This window comes from Taeniopygia guttata, chromosome 9 (assembly GCF_048771995.1).
Source record: "Taeniopygia guttata chromosome 9, bTaeGut7.mat, whole genome shotgun sequence".
Classification (NCBI taxonomy): domain Eukaryota; kingdom Metazoa; phylum Chordata; class Aves; order Passeriformes; family Estrildidae; genus Taeniopygia; species Taeniopygia guttata.
This window is the reverse complement of record NC_133034.1, coordinates 26,040,657-26,059,346: the sequence shown is the minus strand read 5'-3', so window position 1 is coordinate 26,059,346 and position 18,690 is coordinate 26,040,657. Positions and strand designations below refer to the sequence as shown.

The 18,690-nt window shown below is 37.8% G+C and overlaps 1 protein-coding gene, 1 long non-coding RNA gene and 1 other non-coding gene across 5 annotated transcripts; 1 reads left to right on the top strand and 2 right to left on the bottom strand.

Annotated features, from left to right (window-relative positions):
- Positions 1 to 4,028: 4,028 nt before the first annotated feature.
- Positions 4,029 to 6,703, bottom strand: LOC115496394 (uncharacterized). The gene is made up of 2 exons (XR_005981390.2): positions 4,915 to 6,703; positions 4,029 to 4,273 (listed from the first exon to the last, which is right to left on the bottom strand). It is a non-coding gene; the product is annotated as an uncharacterized protein (transcript).
- A 2,893-nt stretch (positions 6,704 to 9,596) lies between these two features.
- On the bottom strand, positions 9,597 to 15,065 carry LOC140684698 (uncharacterized). Its single transcript, XR_012057367.1, has 2 exons — positions 14,768 to 15,065; positions 9,597 to 14,596 (listed from the first exon to the last, which is right to left on the bottom strand). It is a non-coding gene; the product is annotated as an uncharacterized lncRNA (long non-coding RNA).
- Positions 14,136 to 18,461, top strand: LOC100229371 (tubulin alpha-3 chain). 3 transcript variants are annotated; one of them, XM_030280439.4, is made up of 5 exons: positions 14,136 to 14,526; positions 15,922 to 16,144; positions 16,678 to 16,826; positions 17,162 to 17,842; positions 18,068 to 18,461. In XM_030280439.4, the coding sequence occupies exons 1-5, from the start codon at positions 14,524 to 14,526 to the stop codon at positions 18,362 to 18,364; spliced, it is 1,353 nt and encodes a 450-aa protein (XP_030136299.1). In that variant the 5' UTR covers positions 14,136 to 14,523; the 3' UTR covers positions 18,365 to 18,461. The 3 variants fall into 3 exon arrangements, with proteins under 3 accessions (XP_030136299.1, XP_072789461.1, XP_072789460.1); XM_072933360.1 differs by lacking the exon at positions 14,136 to 14,526 and adding an exon at positions 15,131 to 15,355; XM_072933359.1 differs by lacking the exon at positions 14,136 to 14,526 and adding an exon at positions 15,131 to 15,768.
- The last annotated feature ends 229 nt before the right edge of the window (positions 18,462 to 18,690 follow it).

Genomic DNA, 18,690 nt, shown 5'->3' with positions numbered 1-18,690 from the left:
AAACAAGTGTGATACTACTTTGGCAAAGAAAGATTACATAGCTGCTTAAGTAACTGTACCTACCCTGGTAAGGAAAACTACTCTTTCCATGTATAAAGACAGTAAAAGTGCTTTTTTTGCCACACTGGGGCTACATGTACTCCAAGAGATATGGAAAAGCAGTAAAAATAAAGCATGCTGGTGACAGACAGATTGGCTGTCATCTGTACTAAGGTTTTCTATCCTTTAATCAAAAGTCTAAACAGAAAAAACTAGTGTTTTTTGACAGCTGTACCTTATATGAATGCAGAAACACTGAGTAAATATTACTTCCTTATTTCCTAGTAAAGGAGGATTTTGGCTGGAATCTAGTGATGGTGCTAAACCTTGAGCCTAGAGATAAAATAAACCATCAACAAGCTCTCACCATTTGCTGGTAAAGCAGAAGACATGAGTATATGGGTTGGTCTGTCTTGTTTTCACTACTTAATTGCTCTATGACTTAGTTGTTCACCATGTAGAAAAAATGCTAATAGGTGAGGTCCAAACCAAAGTAGCTTGTAGCTACTTGAAAGAACATAGTGTCTGAACTCCATATTGTAACTAGCCCTTTCCTATATGGGTTTTTCTTTTGCTGTGTTTTTTGTTTGTTTAGGTTTTTTGTTTGTTTTTTTAACAGATAAATTTGAAGTTGTGTGAAAGCAGAAGGGATTACTAGTTACAGTCTGTTATGACAAAAGTGTACTTTATCGAACAAATATGGAAAATAGTAAATAATCCTTTTAAGCCAAACAGTCTAAATTTTCCTCCCCTTGTCTGTATTCTGGAGAATAGGCACATTACTTCTTTTTAAGCTTAGTTGGAGAGAACCAAGAAAGTAGAAAAGTATGATACTTATTACCTGCCTGAAAATTTGGTTTAGCATGTATGTTTTGTTATGTTAATGCAATAAGATAAGGAGAGATGCTGAATAAGATGAAAACCAGCATGTTTTGGGTTGACAAATACAGCTAGTGAAAAAAGATAACCTGTGAAAATAATTCTGTTGTAGCCTCTGTAACTCACGCTATGATCAAGTGTTTACCACAGCCTCAGGAAAGGTATGACATCTATACTAAATTCTATGCAGCTTATTTTCAATAAAATGACCTTTATGTCATTATTTGCCACTATTTCCTTTGCAATTACAGTGTAGGCAGCTTTTGCAGAAAAGCAGAGATCCCTTTTTATTCCTTGCAATAGCATCACTTGATACATCAAGCAGTTTTCTGCTCTAATCTGCATGTACTCAAAACAACACTATACTCTAAACATCATTATTCAGAAGAATCACAGTGCTGCTTAGGTTGCAACTCAAATATTGGAACTTCATTTGCCATTATGAAGCCTATAATCTGAGGTGTTCCTTAAATGGTGACAACTCAGAGCAGCTGTTAAAAGCTTAAGAAGCATTTTTTTAATATACATCTTTATGTATAGGTTAAGAAAAAAAAAGGAACGAAAACCCAAAAACCCCCAAACAAGCAACCAAAATCAGAATGATAGACTAGTAACTCAATCTTTGGAATTAAAAATAATTCCAAAAGCTTACTTCTAGAACATACTGTTCATACTTCACAAAAGAGATTGCCAAAAGCCAAAGACCACTTACAGATCATGAAAGCAGAAAAAAACCCCCAAACAGCCAGAACACCAAGGTGTTCAACCATGTGCTTACTGAACAGCTCCATCAAATCAGACAGGACTTTTCTACGCTCAGCTTTTACCTCTTTTCTCTCAGATACATTAATAGCTTTCTTGGAGGAGACTATAAAGCTTAGTAGTATCTTCAGTAAATTATATGTGGCTTTGTAACATGGAAATAATAATCTAATAGACAAAAAAAAATACTAGGAATTGTTTTTAGTTGCTTTCATAATCATCTACTAAGCCATTTTGCAAAATGTCAGTATATGTTCACATAAATAATGATGTAGTTTGACTAGCCTGGAAATGGTTCTCTTGCCTGTGAAATTTTTACTTGGAAAATGGATATAACAAAAAAAAGTCCAAATACCCCCTTCATAACCGCAAATTATTTTTCCAGCTTATCTCTAAATATCAAAATCTGTACCAGCAAAACCCAAAGAAAGTTTTAACTTTATATAAACTCTATGCAAAAAACCAAAACAAAAAAAACAACAAAACACAAAAAAACTCCACTCAAAACCCAACTTCAATCAGGTTTAGCTGTTTCATTGCTCTTTTTCAGCTTTCCAGTGGCAATCAGATACTAGGGTTCATGCTGTCTTCCATCATTTGTGTCCTTATAATTCTTTCTCTAACAGACTTAAAGTTTGTCTTTCTCCATAGCTAAGGTGCAGGCTTTCCGAAAACTGCATCAGTTTGTTAGTTTGCTTGGTTTTAATTCCTTTCTCACTCCTTTCATTAGCTCACTTGCTCCAAATAGTAGATATCTTCCCTTTATTTCTCCGTCCTCTTTCACTTCCTATGTTTGCAATTCATCTTATAATCAGAAGTTGATATTCTCAGACGTAAGAGGTGAAAGGCTTTACAAGCGTTATGGACTCTGTTTCTCTGCGGCTGAGTACACTTCCCAAATCTAAACAGGACCTAGATACAGCAATCTATGCCTCCAATTTGAAGTCTGAGCTTCACAGTGAAGGGAGCAAAATGTTAGGTAAACATATATCAGAAGACAAGTATCAAATGGAAAGAAAGGAACAGACATAAATATTCAACTAATACTCAAATGAGCTTCTTCAGTGCTGTTTTTTACTCTGTGGTACATGAACACGTGTAGTTTAACAAATTCTTCCTCCATAAGTCCAGTGGCATGCAGATCAGCATACCCTTTAGACATATGTATGGAAGTGAAAAACATGTCATTTTCCCAGTACAAGAGGAAAAGCAGTACAGGAGAACTGCTAGAAAGCTGGCAGCTATAAAATAATTTGTTTTAATTTATTTTGCAAGGAATTCCTCATTCACTGACACAAGTGGATTAGATTCTATTTTGCATATAGCATGATCTTATTGTTCAAAGTGTCTATTGAAATTACTAGATAGCATGCTGTCAATACATGCATTTTATCCAAAAAACTTTACTTTTACAAAAATCATTGGAGTTCTGTTAAGTAAAATATTAAAAGTAATTGTTTCACAAATTAAGGTACTTCCTTTTTACAAATTCCTGGGAAGTAATCATCAGAGGAACTCTCTCCTGCACCTGTGTATTATTCAGAAATAGTAAAAAGTACTTTAAAATTTTGAATTAAATACCATCTTTGGACATATTCTGCAAAAGTAAGAATTCTTACCAAGTGCTGCGGACCACCTTTTCTGAAACAATCAGTCCAGTTGATCTGTTTCTTTATCAGACAATACTAAGATAGGAACATAAAACAAATTCATTTATAGACGGTTTTGTCTGAAGGAGAAGACATATTATTTATCTTTTATTATCTAAAATGAGATGAAACGCTTGCAGGTAATGATGCCTTAGGTTTTAGCTTTTATATTTTTCAGATTCTGTACTGCTTTATGTGCAGCTCAGAGCTTCATATTAGGGGGATGGTAAGCTGTCTTCACAGAGTAGCCAGACAGCTTCTTTCCTAGCTTGGAACCCAGGACAACCACCCAACTTTCAGGCCCAAGAGCATAAAGAAAGTGGACTGAAGAGAGAAAAACAAGAAAAATGGCACTTCATAACCTAAAGCTATAACTGGATAATGAACTCCAATGTGCAAATGGAGCAGAACTTATAAAAGTGAGAGCCCCAGTGAGTGGTCGTACATTTTGTGACCATTTTGGTTCATCTTGGGTGTAGCACTGGCTGGGCTCTTGTGCTGCCCAAGGTGTATCCATTGAGGCCTTTTAATAAATTCCTACTTTAACTCTATCTAGCCTCTGTTCTAGGTCAGCCTTGGTAAGGCATCAGTTAGAATTCATGAATACACATTTTGGTTTTGAGGGGTTTTTTTGAGCTCTTAAGCATTGTACTAACAAGCAACCTTCTGAAGAAATGAACACTGGAAAAATTTCAGGGGTTAGTTTTTATAATTTATTTGAAGCATTTATATTTTGAGCACAAAGACAGCAAAAGGGAAAATTAGGATGGGACATGTAACCTGAAGAGAAGTATTATCCAAAATATTACGTAAGTTATTTATGCTTAATTTTGTTAAATATTTTTTGTTTTATTTCACTTGCTGAAGGCTTTTGGTAGCAAGGCTCCTGCTGCAAGTTTCCTCTTCTTGTTCTTAATTTTCAGGATATTTTCTTCTACTGAATCCTAAACCAAAATACCAAAAAAAAAAAAAAAAAAATAGGATGCGAAGTTTAGGTATTCTGGGAAAAAATATTAGGGAGCTGAATATCCTAAGTACATTATTTCACAGTTACATTATTTAATTACTGCTTTGTAATAAAAACAGAGAAAAGGGTTGTAAAGCAGTTAGATGAAAAGATGAGGTATTTTGATTTTTCTGTGCTTTTTTTGTTTTAAACATTTACTGGAAGGATATGTATTTCTTATTTGCTACTTTTATTAGAAGAGAACCTGCCTTCAATTTTTGAAGTAGTATTTTAGTGATGGAATATTAACGAGGCAGGCTAGCTGCTCTTCCACAGCTAAACAACCTGCTATGACAATGACAAAAGCATTCTACATACCTTCAAGATAATGAACTGTAATAGCCAGGCTAACCAACAGTTATACTACTCCATCTGAGTCACTCTAAATAGCTCAACAGAGACATTTAATTTCTAATACTAAAATTTTACAATACAAAGCACACTTCAACAGTCACTCCGTAATTTAGTTTTACTGGTGAGACTGTGATGGCACAATTATTTTTAAAATACCGTAAAGCTTCTTGGAAAATAATTATTTATTCATAACCGGAAAGCTGTTGGGATCATCTTTTAACTCACCTTAGTAATAACAGCATTATGCTCCTGGCCCAGCATGTGACATCTGTCAAAACACTGCTTGTCTGCAGTGGGATTCCATGCTATTAGTAGCAGAAATTAACAAGTTAAATAACCTCTAAATAACCTCCCTTCAAAACATAGTAGTATGCACATGGCATCACAAAGCAGATAATGTACCATCAACATAATTTTTAACAAATACTGCCTGCAGATTAATTACTCTGTGCCTAATGTCTTACTCTTTAAGTATCCCGCTATAAAGACAGCTTTTAGAACTTCTGGTTACATGTTCATAACAAGCAGGAACTTCAGGTAAATGCTTTAAAAACAGAGTTTGTCATAAATCTAGGAGATATCAAAACAATCTTATGTTATTTTAATTCTGAGACAAACACTACATATACTAAGTGCCTCAGTACCTGATGACCAACTCTAAATCAGCTGGACACAGGCAGTTACTTAAAAGTTAACTGGACTGTTAAGAAAGCCCACATATGCTCTCATTAGTATATACAATAATCACCATGTTAGGTAAACAAGAAAGTCTGCTGAACACGAAACAGTGTAGCTGTTACTACTTTGGATGTAACATTAAATGTGAGGATCTGTGAAATGCCAAGTCTGTGCTCTGCATTTTCCCAGCATGTTTTAACCATCTAGAGGTACAGTACTACTAAGTTCTCAGAAAACTGATACTTAAATCTACATCAACTGTAATTATGTTCTGTCTCTTATAAGCAAGTCTCGTGCAATGGGCTTGCTTTGTCATGCCACCCACATACTGCAGGTCTTCTAAGAATTCTTCTTAATGACTTGGTTTAGATTCTAAGAACCTCTGATGCCTATGCACACTCAGAGACATCAAGCTGCAAGATAAAAGCCAAACAGGTCTTGTTTCTCCAATCTATAGTAGCAAAAGAGCAACAAATTACGTATTTGTCACTGCAAGATGAACATTCCTGGCAAGCTATATATGGCAAACTGTCCTATTATTAATCTCACTGTATGAGAAATGATGTCTGGAGAAAAGATAAACATGCAGAAGTATGTTCCATTCTCTTTTTGCTGTAGTCAAGAGAGACTGAAGTGTACTACTTTCACTCTTCTCTCATCAGTCCAGCACAGAAAAAGTGAATTACAGTACTTCTGTGCCTTTCTGCAGTATCTCATACAAAGGATACTGTATTTTACTTTGGAAAATACTACAAAACCTGAGCCTTAGAGAAACATCTGCATACTTGTGATACTTTCACATTAAAGGTTCGTGTTTCTTCCTAAAGGTCAGATTTCTGCATCTATGATTGTATTTAAACAAACAAACAATTTAAAAAGAGGAGGGAGGGAGAAAGTAATCTAGTTGGATAAATATTTCTCCTTTGCACTGTGGTATTACACCTCTCAGAGAAGAAATGCAGATTTCCAAGCTACAGTTATACAATAAATCCACAGAAATTGAAAAAAATCATTACTCCACTGATATTTCTGCTTCTTAAATCCTATTATTGCTGCAAGTGCACTTCAAGGAATGCTAGTGCATGAATGAATCTCATTCAGCACTGATTATTCAAAAGTGAGATCATAAGGATCATGTGGGCGTACTGCTCCTCCATCAAACACAAGCAGTCACCCACTGCCACTTGGGATGGCTACCATCACAGGACGGCTACCAGCAGTATGAGAAGTTGCTGTTCAGTGGTCTGTAAAGGCAGCAATTATATGGGCCCTGGGTTGTTAGATATACCTGCTGACTGTAGATCACTTGGTGTTAGCAATGCTTAGCTTATTTTCTTACAACTGCTTGCCACAATATAATGAATTCATTATACCTCATTCATTATCTTCACAGAAGATTAAAATGATTTTGCAGTTTTTACAGGTATTCAGAGGATTGTTGAAAAAAAAAAAAAGCAGTCAGACTCGATGGCATTATGGTAGTGTAGGTCCCTTCCAAATGAACGGATCAATGCAGTCCATACACAGAAAATATATGTGAAGATGCATTGTGATTCATGAAAAAATTCTTTCATGGCAACTTCTCCATAGTCTTACTCATACTTAATTTCTTTAATTTATTAAATAAATGCTTTTGTCTTCATATTGTTACTATCAATGACCTGATGTCCAAGCTAGTACTTTTTCTTTACGATTGGCGGTGACAGATGCCCAAGTCCAAAGCTAAACTATCGTTTTAATTTACTCTGTTTCTTACAAGTGCAGGTTTTGTTACAGTTTCCAGCTGCCAAAAAATTTGGGAATTACAGCAGAGGAGTGAACAGGGGAAGGCAGGAAGTGAATAGAAAACCCTTAATCTGGGTGACACAACGCATGAACCAGTTTTGCTAAGGAAACTATTTTGCTATCAATAAAGGTAATTTACATTTTTATTCTTTACAAATAATTTTGCATTTATGAGTGCTTTAATGAAAGGAAGAAAACTCCCTAAATGTAAGTATTACCAATCTTCCATGATCACAAAAGGTAATCACAGACTAACGTTTTAATTTATAATTAAATTCTCAGTAATAGCAGAAGAGACTAGAGCAGACAAGTACTACATTAAATATATACTGTTCCTCAAATTCCACTTTATGGCTTTCGAAGTTCATGAGCAACAAATAGGAAACCTCATTCAAAAATATCAGAAAGAAAGAGAGATAGGAAGAATGAACAGATAGCATATGCTACACTGTAAGGTGTCAGACCACTCTGTTAGTAGTACTACTAGCATTCTTTCCACTTACAGTAAATGAAAGGACAGCACAAAAATATAGTGTTAAAACAAGAAGATGCTAGGGAAGCAAATGAAGAAAAGTCCTATTTGTCTTTCAAACAGATATTCATCAGTGTCATTCTTTCTCAGACAGGTTTTCCTTCTGCCTATTAGAAAAACACCAAAGAAGCTTCATCTAGATTAAGTCATATCATTATGAACAACCCTTTACTCACAGGATCCATTAAGAACATTAGGAAAGCTGCTGTCACATTTAATCCAACTCCACCCACTTTCAGAGACAAAAGCATTATAGTTCAGGACCCTGCTTGGTTGCTTTGTAAACAACAAATTGCTTTCATTCTTTTCTTCTGTGCCATTGACCCATCCAAATGAATAAATGCAAGCTCTGATTCTCTAAAGAGAAAGTAAAGATGTTGAATTTAACAATCAATTTTGGGTGACAATAAATAAATACATTAAAATATTACAATAAATACATTAAAACCCTGACCTCTGCATATTTAAAATTCCATTTTCTTTGAGAGATCTTTCTAAAACACCATAAAAGAACATGTTTATTAAAAATAACATCAATTGTACTTAGTTCAAATGGTTTTCTATCAGTGGCAAGAAAGTGAACTGAGAATCAACCAGACATTTAGCAGCTGGACTTATTGCTCTGTAGTTCTACTAAAGCATGCATAAGAGCGTTTATCTGAAATCAAAGTAAGTATTTATCTGAAATGAAAGGAAGTTATTTTGACTTGGCTAGAGTCCATTCCTACAGATAGCTTTGATAAAGTTCAGATTAATTGAGAGAAATGACTGCTCAGTAATACCTTTTAAATGAACTAATCTTGAATTCCGTGAGAAGCCTTTCTTCTAATTTCCATAGGAAACTAAAAGTTCAGCATTTTTAATAGTCACAAAATACAGGGTGATTGAGAGTGCTTTGGGAAGGAGAATTCACAACCAATTTTCCAGAAATACTTCAAGTTGCTAAAAGTCTGCAAGTCCCCTATCTCCAGGGTATATGGAAAATAGGAATAAAGTACTAGAACTTCAGAGAATAAGGCTTAAGCAATGGACAGCCCCAAGGCAAATGATCTACCATAGCAATACTCAAGCGAGAAAGGCTTCCCCCAGACATCCTGAGGCAAATAAGGTATGCAAGAACCCTTGGTTAGGTATAACAGGGAGTAAGGAGGCACCAGAAGCTCTCTTGGAACAGACGTGAGAACAAAAGGAACAAGGAATTGGATTCAAGGCAGAAGAACTCTGCTAGCAGTTTTCTCAGTAAGGTTTAGCTATGGTGACACAAAGAACCACTAGCTAGAGAATGAAAGTGACTGCACCAGCTAAAAAGAATAAAAATCATGGTTTATTCTAGAACATAATGTCTGAAATTAGCTCTTAGGTCTCCACAAAAAGATTTTTAGGGAACAAATTTTTAACCAGCTTTTGAAAGAAAAATTTCTTCATTAAAAATTAAAAACTTAATGTTTCAGAAAAGCAATCTCAAAATGAAAAGGACAAAGTACAAGCAGAAAGATACAAATTCTGGCAGCAAATGAAAGTGAGACAAAGAAAAATGATGTGGCAGACCTTGAGAAACAAGTCTACAAAGAAAAATAACAATACTACAAAGTTTTTTCTGACAAGTGTTGTATTGAACATATGCCCATTTAGTTTTCCCCTTTAGAGCAGAATATCTATTGCTTAAATATGATTTAAGAAAGGATTTATTTAGATTTTGTTTCCAAAAGTAAATAAGGATTTGAATAAGTTTCAGTGGTTATAAAACTGCTCTATCTTCAGAAACTGAAACAAAAGGCAAAGTGCTTTACCTGAAATTTTATTTGATTAACACACATTTATTTAAGAAACAATGATCAGCGTCAAATTACAACTAGTGTTCCTTTTGTCTTGTTTCCCTGCTGCAAGGGAGTTGCAGTTTATTTGTGGTGTGATTTTAGTATGCATTTTCTTCTGTGCTGGCTAGACGTGCTGGATAGACTTCTAAATAACTTGAAGTATGTTATCCATATGTATAATATGTTCAGTGTATTTACACAATTATAGGGTATGCTCTACAAAACCATAATGAAAGCTAAATAAAACATAATAGAATGCACCTTTGAGCTAGGCTTCTGATCAGGCTTCTTTCCATTACTACAGTCTATTTCCTCTTCTCGGTCTTCCTCTTCCACCAAGCTGTCTAGTTGAAGCACATTTCTACAGAAAGGGTATTTGGCTGTGCAAGAGCCCAAACAACATTAAAAGAAATGTATTAAATCCAGTTATTTATAGTAAATGATAAATACCGCCTTTACAAAGCACCTTTTATACATTTATTATATTGATGTAAAAACATCCTCAATGATTCATTCTTTAAACACACTTTCTAATTTCTGACATGACAGTCAAAATATTTTATTTGCAAGAACATTAACATGACCTAAACACTGCACATTTTATAAATACCCAGCCTTCCTTAAAAGTGATTTGGTCTTCTTTATGAGCATATTTATACTGAAATAAGTAGCTCAAAGTTTTAAAGCGAGGATATACTTGGGCTATGAGAGTAAGATTATTTAAAATATGAGAAAAATAAACCATCTTTCAAAGACAGTATCTTTCTTAGTTACAAACAAAAGAATGACCTTTTACCCTTTTTCTTCAAAGCCTGCACAGAAATAATAGCAGTCTGATGAAATATGCTTTGTCAGGACCAGACACAGGGTATTTTCTCTTTTTCCCCAACAGACACATTAAATGGGACATAACTTAACATCTCAAGTGCATTCTAGATAAAGCAAAATTTATACAATAGCACTTTCACAGGACTACTCAGAAAATTTAATATTAGACTGTGTGCACTGTACAAATGTACAACTTTGTGAGGCAAAAATTACAAGACTTGAAAAACTTCTGCCTAACAGAGCAACCCTTTAAAATTGGGTAACTGTTTATATAGAAATCTGGCCACGGAACCAAGGCATCTTTAGAGAGGCTACAAAGCAGACCTCACAAAACATATGAATACTGGGGACTGCTAATCTGGAATGAATCGGTAGCCAATCAGAGAGCCTGGCAGTCATAGTCTGATACATTAATTTATTGCAGCAATAAAGATATCCTTTCAAGAGAGAGATTCTTTGACACAAACAAATTTAAAAAGTTTTCCAAACATAGTGAATGAATGAGCCACTCCTGATTTGGCAGTAAATTCAAAATCCTTCAGTGACAAGACAAAATAAATGAATTTTATTAAATCTGAAAAATGTTTCCTGGGACAAAACCACAATCTCCTAACAGTGCTCATTGACCTTTTTTTTTTTTTTTAATAAAAAGCTCACATTTTTCTGCATTCCTTCTCCACTTTAGTACTACAATTATAAACAAAACACAAGTCAGCTGAACATTGCCAACACAGATAGTGAAGACTTACGGTAAAAGCATATGAAAATGACAAAAATGACAAAAAAGTCTCACAATGAACAGCTAGAAGAAGAAAATAAGAAGTATGAATGCATATCTGGCAAGCTTTTATAAGAATGCAGTTGATACACAAAGACATTAGATTACTACAGAGATCTTATAGCTTTATTGTGGCTTCTGCATAGGATTTTTACTTACTTGCACAACTCTAAATTTAGTCTCAACAGAAGACTGAAATGAAGGTAGTATTAACTCTCAAGTTAAAACTCCAAGAAGTTTTTCCAATTTTGGTAAATGCTTTTAGGTTAACATTAGAAAGACATAACAATTTCCAAGTTTGTAACACCATGACATGCCAAATTTTTCACTCGGCAGTTTTGTGCTTGCAGCTTCACATCTCATTTGTATTAATAATGGAAAGAATTATCTTGCCTGGAAGAATCCTGCTTGAACCCAAGTTGCTTTGGGGAGAGGGTATGCAGTTTGTTGGTATCCTTTGTTTTCAAGGTGATACCTAAATACTTTCCCATGTTATTTACTATGAGAGAATTGCATTGTAGCCATTCAGGCACAGAAACTACCCAGATCAAATGCAGTAATAGTACAAACACCTATCATATGGAATTACCTATCACAGTGAATTCCCCAAATTTGGAATTTAGATGCATGTCAGAATCAACTTTGGAATTTAGATGTCAGAGTTTTGGCTAAAAGCTGCAAAAACTTCCTTGGCAATCAGAAATAATTTTGAAGGTAAGAAAGCTTATTTACTCACTGTTTTAGAAACTTATGATAGTTCAAAAGTATAGAACCCACTTTTGTTCTTGGCAAAAAATAGTAACTTAACTTTACAGTCAACTGGTATATAATGATGATAATTCCATCCCATCATAACCCAGTTTATTTCTCTCCATGTTAAAAGCACCAGAAAGTTCAGTAAAGACACTGACTTCTACAAACACATCAAGAACCTCTGCACTGGAAAAAGATCTCTGCAAGTGCTCTTTCCTTCTCTAGTTTCCCTCAAATTTATCAGAAACTCTAGAGAGTGGGATAGCTGCATCAGAATTTTGTGTATCTGGCAATAGAACAACGTCAGTCCAGAAGCCAGACAGAGCACCCTTTCCACCTCTGTCTTCTTAGGTTGACTGACTATGCACAAGCAGGGACTAACTTGTCCCTCCCTGCTTGTTACTAATAAAGAGCACCAGCCAGGTTTTTGCTAACATTTGCAGCTCTATTCTGAGGCGGAGTCAGAACAACTCCCAAGAGTAAATGCAGCAGCACTGGATACAGATGATGAGACTACCATACCATTATATTACCCTAGGAAGGGCAAACAAAAAGGAAAATTATATCTCAGAAGCACACAAGAAAAATATATATTATGGTTTTCAAAAGAGCAGTCCAAGTATACTCATCCACAAGCTTTTTCTGCATAGATCCCAGAGAACGGACATAAAGATGGCCCTTTAGCAAGACAGCTATTTCACTGTCCAAGTTTATCAGCTTGGAAAAAGGAGTGTAGACTTGGTTTTAATTCAACAGTCAACTTCCAATACACAGCTGTGGTCTCTTTTAAGATCAATAGTATATATGATGTGCATCACATCACATACAAACAGTTAAGAGGCAGCCAGCCATATGGAGGCATACAATGCTGCACACTTTTATCCCAGGGAAAAAGTAAGGTAAGAACTACAAAACAAGCTTTTGAAAATACTGATAGACCTTAGCACTGTTCAGTTTGACAGCTACTTTCTCCACAGATCGACTTCAGGCCAGTAGTTTTTACAAGCCAGATGATAACTAGGTTTACACGCCTCACAATTTAAACGAACAATAGCTCCTGGTGATAGCAGTTCCTTGCTTTTGAATTGTTATTACAATTACTTTTAACCATAGAACAACCAACCTCTTCATTTCTGAGGACTTCAAAATGCACGCTTTACAAAACACATGTGCACAGTGTGTTATCACAGGAAGAGTCAGTGATTCCAAGCAAACTGTGCATTCTTCATCTGAACCAGAGCTCAGAACCAACTTAATTTTACTCACTAATGTCTCATGCAATTCTTCAGGAGTTTTATCATTTGCAAATACAGAAATATATTTAAACCCAGAGATTTCTATACAGGAAACGTTCTGATCTCTCATGTTTCAAAACAGTTCCATTGATCAAAATGCAATCAGAACACTTGATCACTTGATACACAGTGAGGATATAGTCTACAATACATAAGCATCCAAGCTGCCCCATACTACAGAAAATTCTGGCCTAACATTTCAAAATATATTAAGAGTAATCCCACTTGGAAAAGCAGTACTTAGAACTTAAAGTATTCTCAGTGATAAATATGTATGCAATGCCTAAAGGGAATAAGCAATTTTCCTGTGGCAGCTGTTCAAGTAGCAACAATACTATGGATGTGACACTATTTATAGTTAAGACTGCTTTATATTTTAAGTAAAGCATACTTAGTTAATAATTAAGGTCTAAATAATTATTGAACAATTTTCAAACATTTTTTCCATCCTGTATTCTTCAGGAAAATAAACAACAACCTTCTAAAAAAGGTTCTGACCATATCTCATTGGTCTTCTGAATCCTGAAAATCAACAAGGGCGTCCTCCTTGTTGTCTTACAAAAACTGTAAATAACACTAATGTTCAAAGGGGTGAGGATGTTATATTTTGACCTATTTCTTTGGAATACCCTGGTATTCTTTTATTTCAAAAGCAATAAATGGCTTTATTTGGCACTTTATTTGACATTCTTACTAATATTTCATTCTGAGCATGTAAGCAAAAAGGCACCTGTGTCCTCCCTCTTCCTCAGCTGCTTTGAGGAGTTAATGACACACTTTCCAGAAGTGCCAAATTGAATCTGCCTAGTCAAAAGCAGGGAATGGAAAGTGCTCGCTACTCATGTAGAGTGGCACTGTAATTACAATACCACTCCAGTTTTGTATTTCTATCAAATAACTCTCCCTTGGGAAAGCAGATCTGTATCCTTTTACTATCAGGAGAAACTACAGGAAGCAGTACATGTATATCACCACACCAGTACAGGTCGCCTTGGCACACGAAGCCAGCTCAGCACGGCGCTCCCGCTCCCTCCTCACGGCAGACCTCGGCGCCCCACACGCTTCCCGCCGCCCTAGGCCAGGCCGCGCGCGCCCCGCCCCGCCCCGCCCCGCCCCGCCCGGGCCGCTCAGGCCCCGCCCCCGAGCACGCCCCTGCCTCGTGGCAGTCTTCCCCCTCGCCGCGAGAAGAGCTCCCTCGGCCAATCAGAGGCCTTCCCTCGCGCCCGGTCCGCGTGGGTAATGGCCAATGGGGAGCCAACCCCTGAGGCGAGACGTTCGAGGCGGTTAACGGTCGGCAGTTGGTGCTTGTCGGTCGCGGCGGCGGACGGATTGTGGCGCAGTCGGAGTTCGTCACCTTAACGAGGCACCATGGTGGGAGACGGGATCCTTGCGGCTGCGAGGGGGGAGGAGAAAGGGTGTTTGGGAGATGGGATCCTTGTGCCTGCGGGGGGAGAAAGGGCGTTTGGGACCGCTTCTGTTGCGGCACCTCATGGGAGTTCATGACTGCACGTGCTGCGGCAGGACTCGCAGACATTCTCTGCTTGAAATTCCCGTGGTAGCTCTAAGGCAGAAAGATTGGGGAGGAGAGAAATTAATATGAAAGCTTATTAACTTTAGGGGAGGTGAGGCATAGAAACCGGCCGATAGCTAGCAAGACGAGATATGTGCAAAGGAAGTCTGTTCGGAGTAGGCATCTCCCGCGCGAAAAGGCGAGGGACGGACCGAAACCTCTATGCAGCCGGCGGGGAGGTAGCGGGATAGGACACGGTGGCCGCCGGCCGGATCTGTGTGCCGGGTTTGGGCCGCCTTGGCGCGTGAAGCCGTAAAGGGCACGGCGCGTGCTCGAGGGCCGGCGGCGGTGAGGGGCGGGCCGGGCGGTGCGCGCCGTGAGCCGCTGCTTGGGCACAGCCAATCAGAGCAGGGGGTATGGCCGGCGGCGGTGAGGAGCGGGCCGGACGGCGCGCGCCCTGGGCACAGCCAATCAGAGTAGGGGGTGTGGCCGGCGGTGTGAGGGGCCCGGTGGGCGCCGCGAGTCTCGCGGTGGATCTGCGGGGGTGGAGCGGAGACTGGAATTTGACGAAGATACCAAGGAAACGGGAAAGAGCAGCCCAGACATCTTGCTTTTTCTTTTCCACCTCTGCTTTTTTCTAGATACACTTTTAACAGTAAACTAGAAAAGCGGCTTATTTCCATCTCAGGCGTAAGGCAATTGGGAGATTAGACATACATGGCACTATTGCTTAGAATCAAAAGAGCTAGCTTAAAGGGGGCAGATTACATTTGATTGGGACTCTTAAGACGATTTCACGCAGGATTATGTGTGAAAAAAAGATGGACTAATTGGTAGGGCTTAGATACTGGTGCAGAAAGATTCTTGCAACAGTTACCCAGTATATGGTGTGGTAACAAGTCAAGGAAATTGGCAGGATGTTATATAAAGAGGTCGTTCAAAAACCAAAAGAAGAGTAAAAAGACACTAGGCTGAATATTAAAGATGGAATATGTGTGCAGCACTGTAAGGGATAATGAATTTGTATTCACCCATGTGTTCTTAGGGACTATGTTGTCTTTAGTATCTTCCAGTATTCACAAAGTCAGTGCAGATCAGCAAAGGTGAGTAGTTTCTTGCCAGCAGCCAACAACTTGCTCTCTTAAGTTGTCACTTAAGGACAACCAGGGATTATTGCAGCAGAGAAAGATCATGGAAGATACAACCCACGGGCAGGTAGCTCTATGTCTCATTATCATTCTCTTTTTACTTTGCAGCGTGAATGCATATCCATCCATGTTGGCCAGGCTGGTGTTCAGATTGGCAATGCATGTTGGGAATTGTATTGTCTTGAACATGGGATCCAGCCTGATGGTCAAGTGCCTAGTGATAATACTATGGGACGTGGAGATGATTCATTTAACACTTTCTTCAGTGAGACAGGAGCTGGTAAACATGTTCCGAGAGCAGTGTTTGTAGACCTAGAACCAACCGTAGTTGGTATGTACCCAGCATTAAAGATCTTAAGTGAAAAAGTGAGGATCCTTTGTGGATTACCTATTGTCTTGTTATGTTTGTTTAGAACACTATAGATTTTAAAACATGTGTCCGGATGCTGTTTTGAAATTTGTGGTTATTGTTACTTGAAATAAATTAAATAATGGTTTACAGGTAACAATATCTGGAAAACAAGAGAACGTTTTTATGATCTGGATCATTTTTCTAGACTGCTGCACTGCATACAGAGTTTTGTTTGAGTGCTATCCAGTATTGTGTCTGTACCTGTAATGTAGTTTTCTGAGTGATCTCTGTGTTCCTTGAGTACAAATACTGCTTTGTGTGTGCCTGATGTTTACCCTGAAACAAAGGGGCAGAAGTTATGCCAATTTCTTAGACTAGTCAGACAAGCTGTGTGTAGTCAGAGATGCTGTCTACACTTTTTTGGCACCTGTGCTTTGTGTGCAGTCAATAGGCAGCACATGCAGAACTGAACAGATCAAATTTATGGTGTGGTATTTTGGGTTTTTTTGCAGATGAAGTACGTACAGGCACGTATAGGCAGTTATTCCATCCTGAGCAGCTCATTACTGGGAAAGAAGATGCCGCCAATAATTATGCTAGAGGCCATTATACCATTGGCAAAGAGATTGTTGATCTGGTGCTAGACCGCATTCGCAAACTGGTAAGGATTTGTGCTGCAAGTTAGTATTTAAAGTAATTGATACAGCTCTATAGCTAGCTATATTGATGGTTTGCTGTTTTTTGGTTAACAATTTTGTATATAGTTAATTGTTCAAAACAAAATAAGCCTTTTATTTCCTGGTGTGCCCTGTCCCCCCTTTAAATAAAAACTCAATCAGTTAAACTAGGACCTTTCAAGAACACTGATTTTTAAATAATAACAATGTAAAACCAGCAAACTTATGACAGAAATGCTTTTGAATGATTATTTTAATACTGATTTCTCCAAAACCATCGATAACTTTTTTTCTCCCATTTTTTTCCACCTTGTTATAGGCTGACCTGTGCACAGGGCTGCAAGGCTTCCTCATCTTTCATAGTTTTGGAGGAGGCACTGGTTCAGGGTTTGCATCACTGCTCATGGAAAGGCTATCTGTTGACTATGGCAAGAAATCTAAACTGGAGTTTGCAATTTATCCAGCACCACAAGTTTCCACTGCTGTAGTGGAACCCTACAACTCAATTCTAACTACCCACACAACATTAGAGCATTCAGACTGTGCCTTTATGGTAGATAATGAAGCCATTTATGATATATGTCGTCGTAACCTGGACATTGGCCGTCCTACTTACACCAATTTAAACCGTTTAATTGGGCAAATTGTTTCATCCATCACAGCTTCACTGCGTTTTGATGGAGCCCTCAATGTAGATCTGACAGAATTTCAAACTAACCTGGTTCCATACCCACGAATCCACTTCCCCTTGGTAACATATGCCCCTATCATCTCAGCTGAAAAAGCATATCATGAGCAGTTATCTGTGGCTGAAATTACCCACGCTTGCTTTGAACCAGCCAACCAAATGGTCAAGTGTGACCCTCGCCATGGCAAGTACATGGCCTGCTGCATGTTATACAGAGGCGATGTTGTGCCCAAAGATGTCAATGCAGCCATTGCCACTATCAAGACTAAACGTACCATTCAGTTTGTGGATTGGTGCCCAACTGGATTCAAGGTATGTAGCCTTTTAAGTGCTTGATACCTAAGTGATAGGAATTATGTAGTCTTCAGAGGTAACAGTCATGCTACAATGTTGTAATGTCCCTGTTAAATATTTTGATAAAGTACAAAATTAACTAAGCTTTTTTATTTATTTGTAATCATGGTGATTTTTGTTAACAGAAATGAGTCTTTTAAACCTTGGCATTCCTAAGGAAAGTTCTCATTTGTTTTCTTGAAGGTGGGCATTAACTACCAGCCTCCAACTGTGGTGCCAGGTGCTGATCTTGCCAAGGTGCAGCGGGCTGTGTGTATGCTGAGTAATACAACTGCTATTGCAGAAGCATGGGCTCGGCTTGACCACAAATTTGATCTCATGTATACTAAGCGTGCCTTTGTGCATTGGTATGTTGGGGAGGGGATGGAGGAAGGAGAATTTTCTGAAGCCCGGGAAGACCTGGCTGCCCTGGAGAAAGATTATGAAGAAGTTGGCCTAGACTCAGTAGAAGCAGAAGCTGAAGAAGGAGATGAATATTGAGAAAACTAAAGCCTGGAAAAGCCTATTTACCAAAAAAATTGCAAAACTCTGTTTGTTTGTTTTCAAATGTGCTTCCAAATAAAAGTTCCAAAGATTATACTGATGCTTTTTTTTCCTTCTTCACTATTAATGTATGTATTCATGAAGGAAGGACAATTTGAGATTGTAGGTTTTCTAGTGGATCTGTTACCTTCTTTAAAAGTACATAGTAATTTTTACCTTCCTACATTAGCATAGTAAAAAAAAAACTTAGTATTCTTTACTAGTATGGTCACATGAATAGAGCTTTAGAGACACATGGAAGCAGTTCTATCATAGGACATTTG

Coding starts and splice junctions, on each gene's coding strand:
- LOC100229371 (XM_030280439.4), top strand. Junction 16,145..16,677: donor CCTAGAACCAACCGTAGTTG/GTATGTACCCAG, acceptor GTTTTTTTGCAG/ATGAAGTACGTACAGGCACG. Junction 17,843..18,067: donor GGTGCCCAACTGGATTCAAG/GTATGTAGCCTT, acceptor GTTTTCTTGAAG/GTGGGCATTAACTACCAGCC.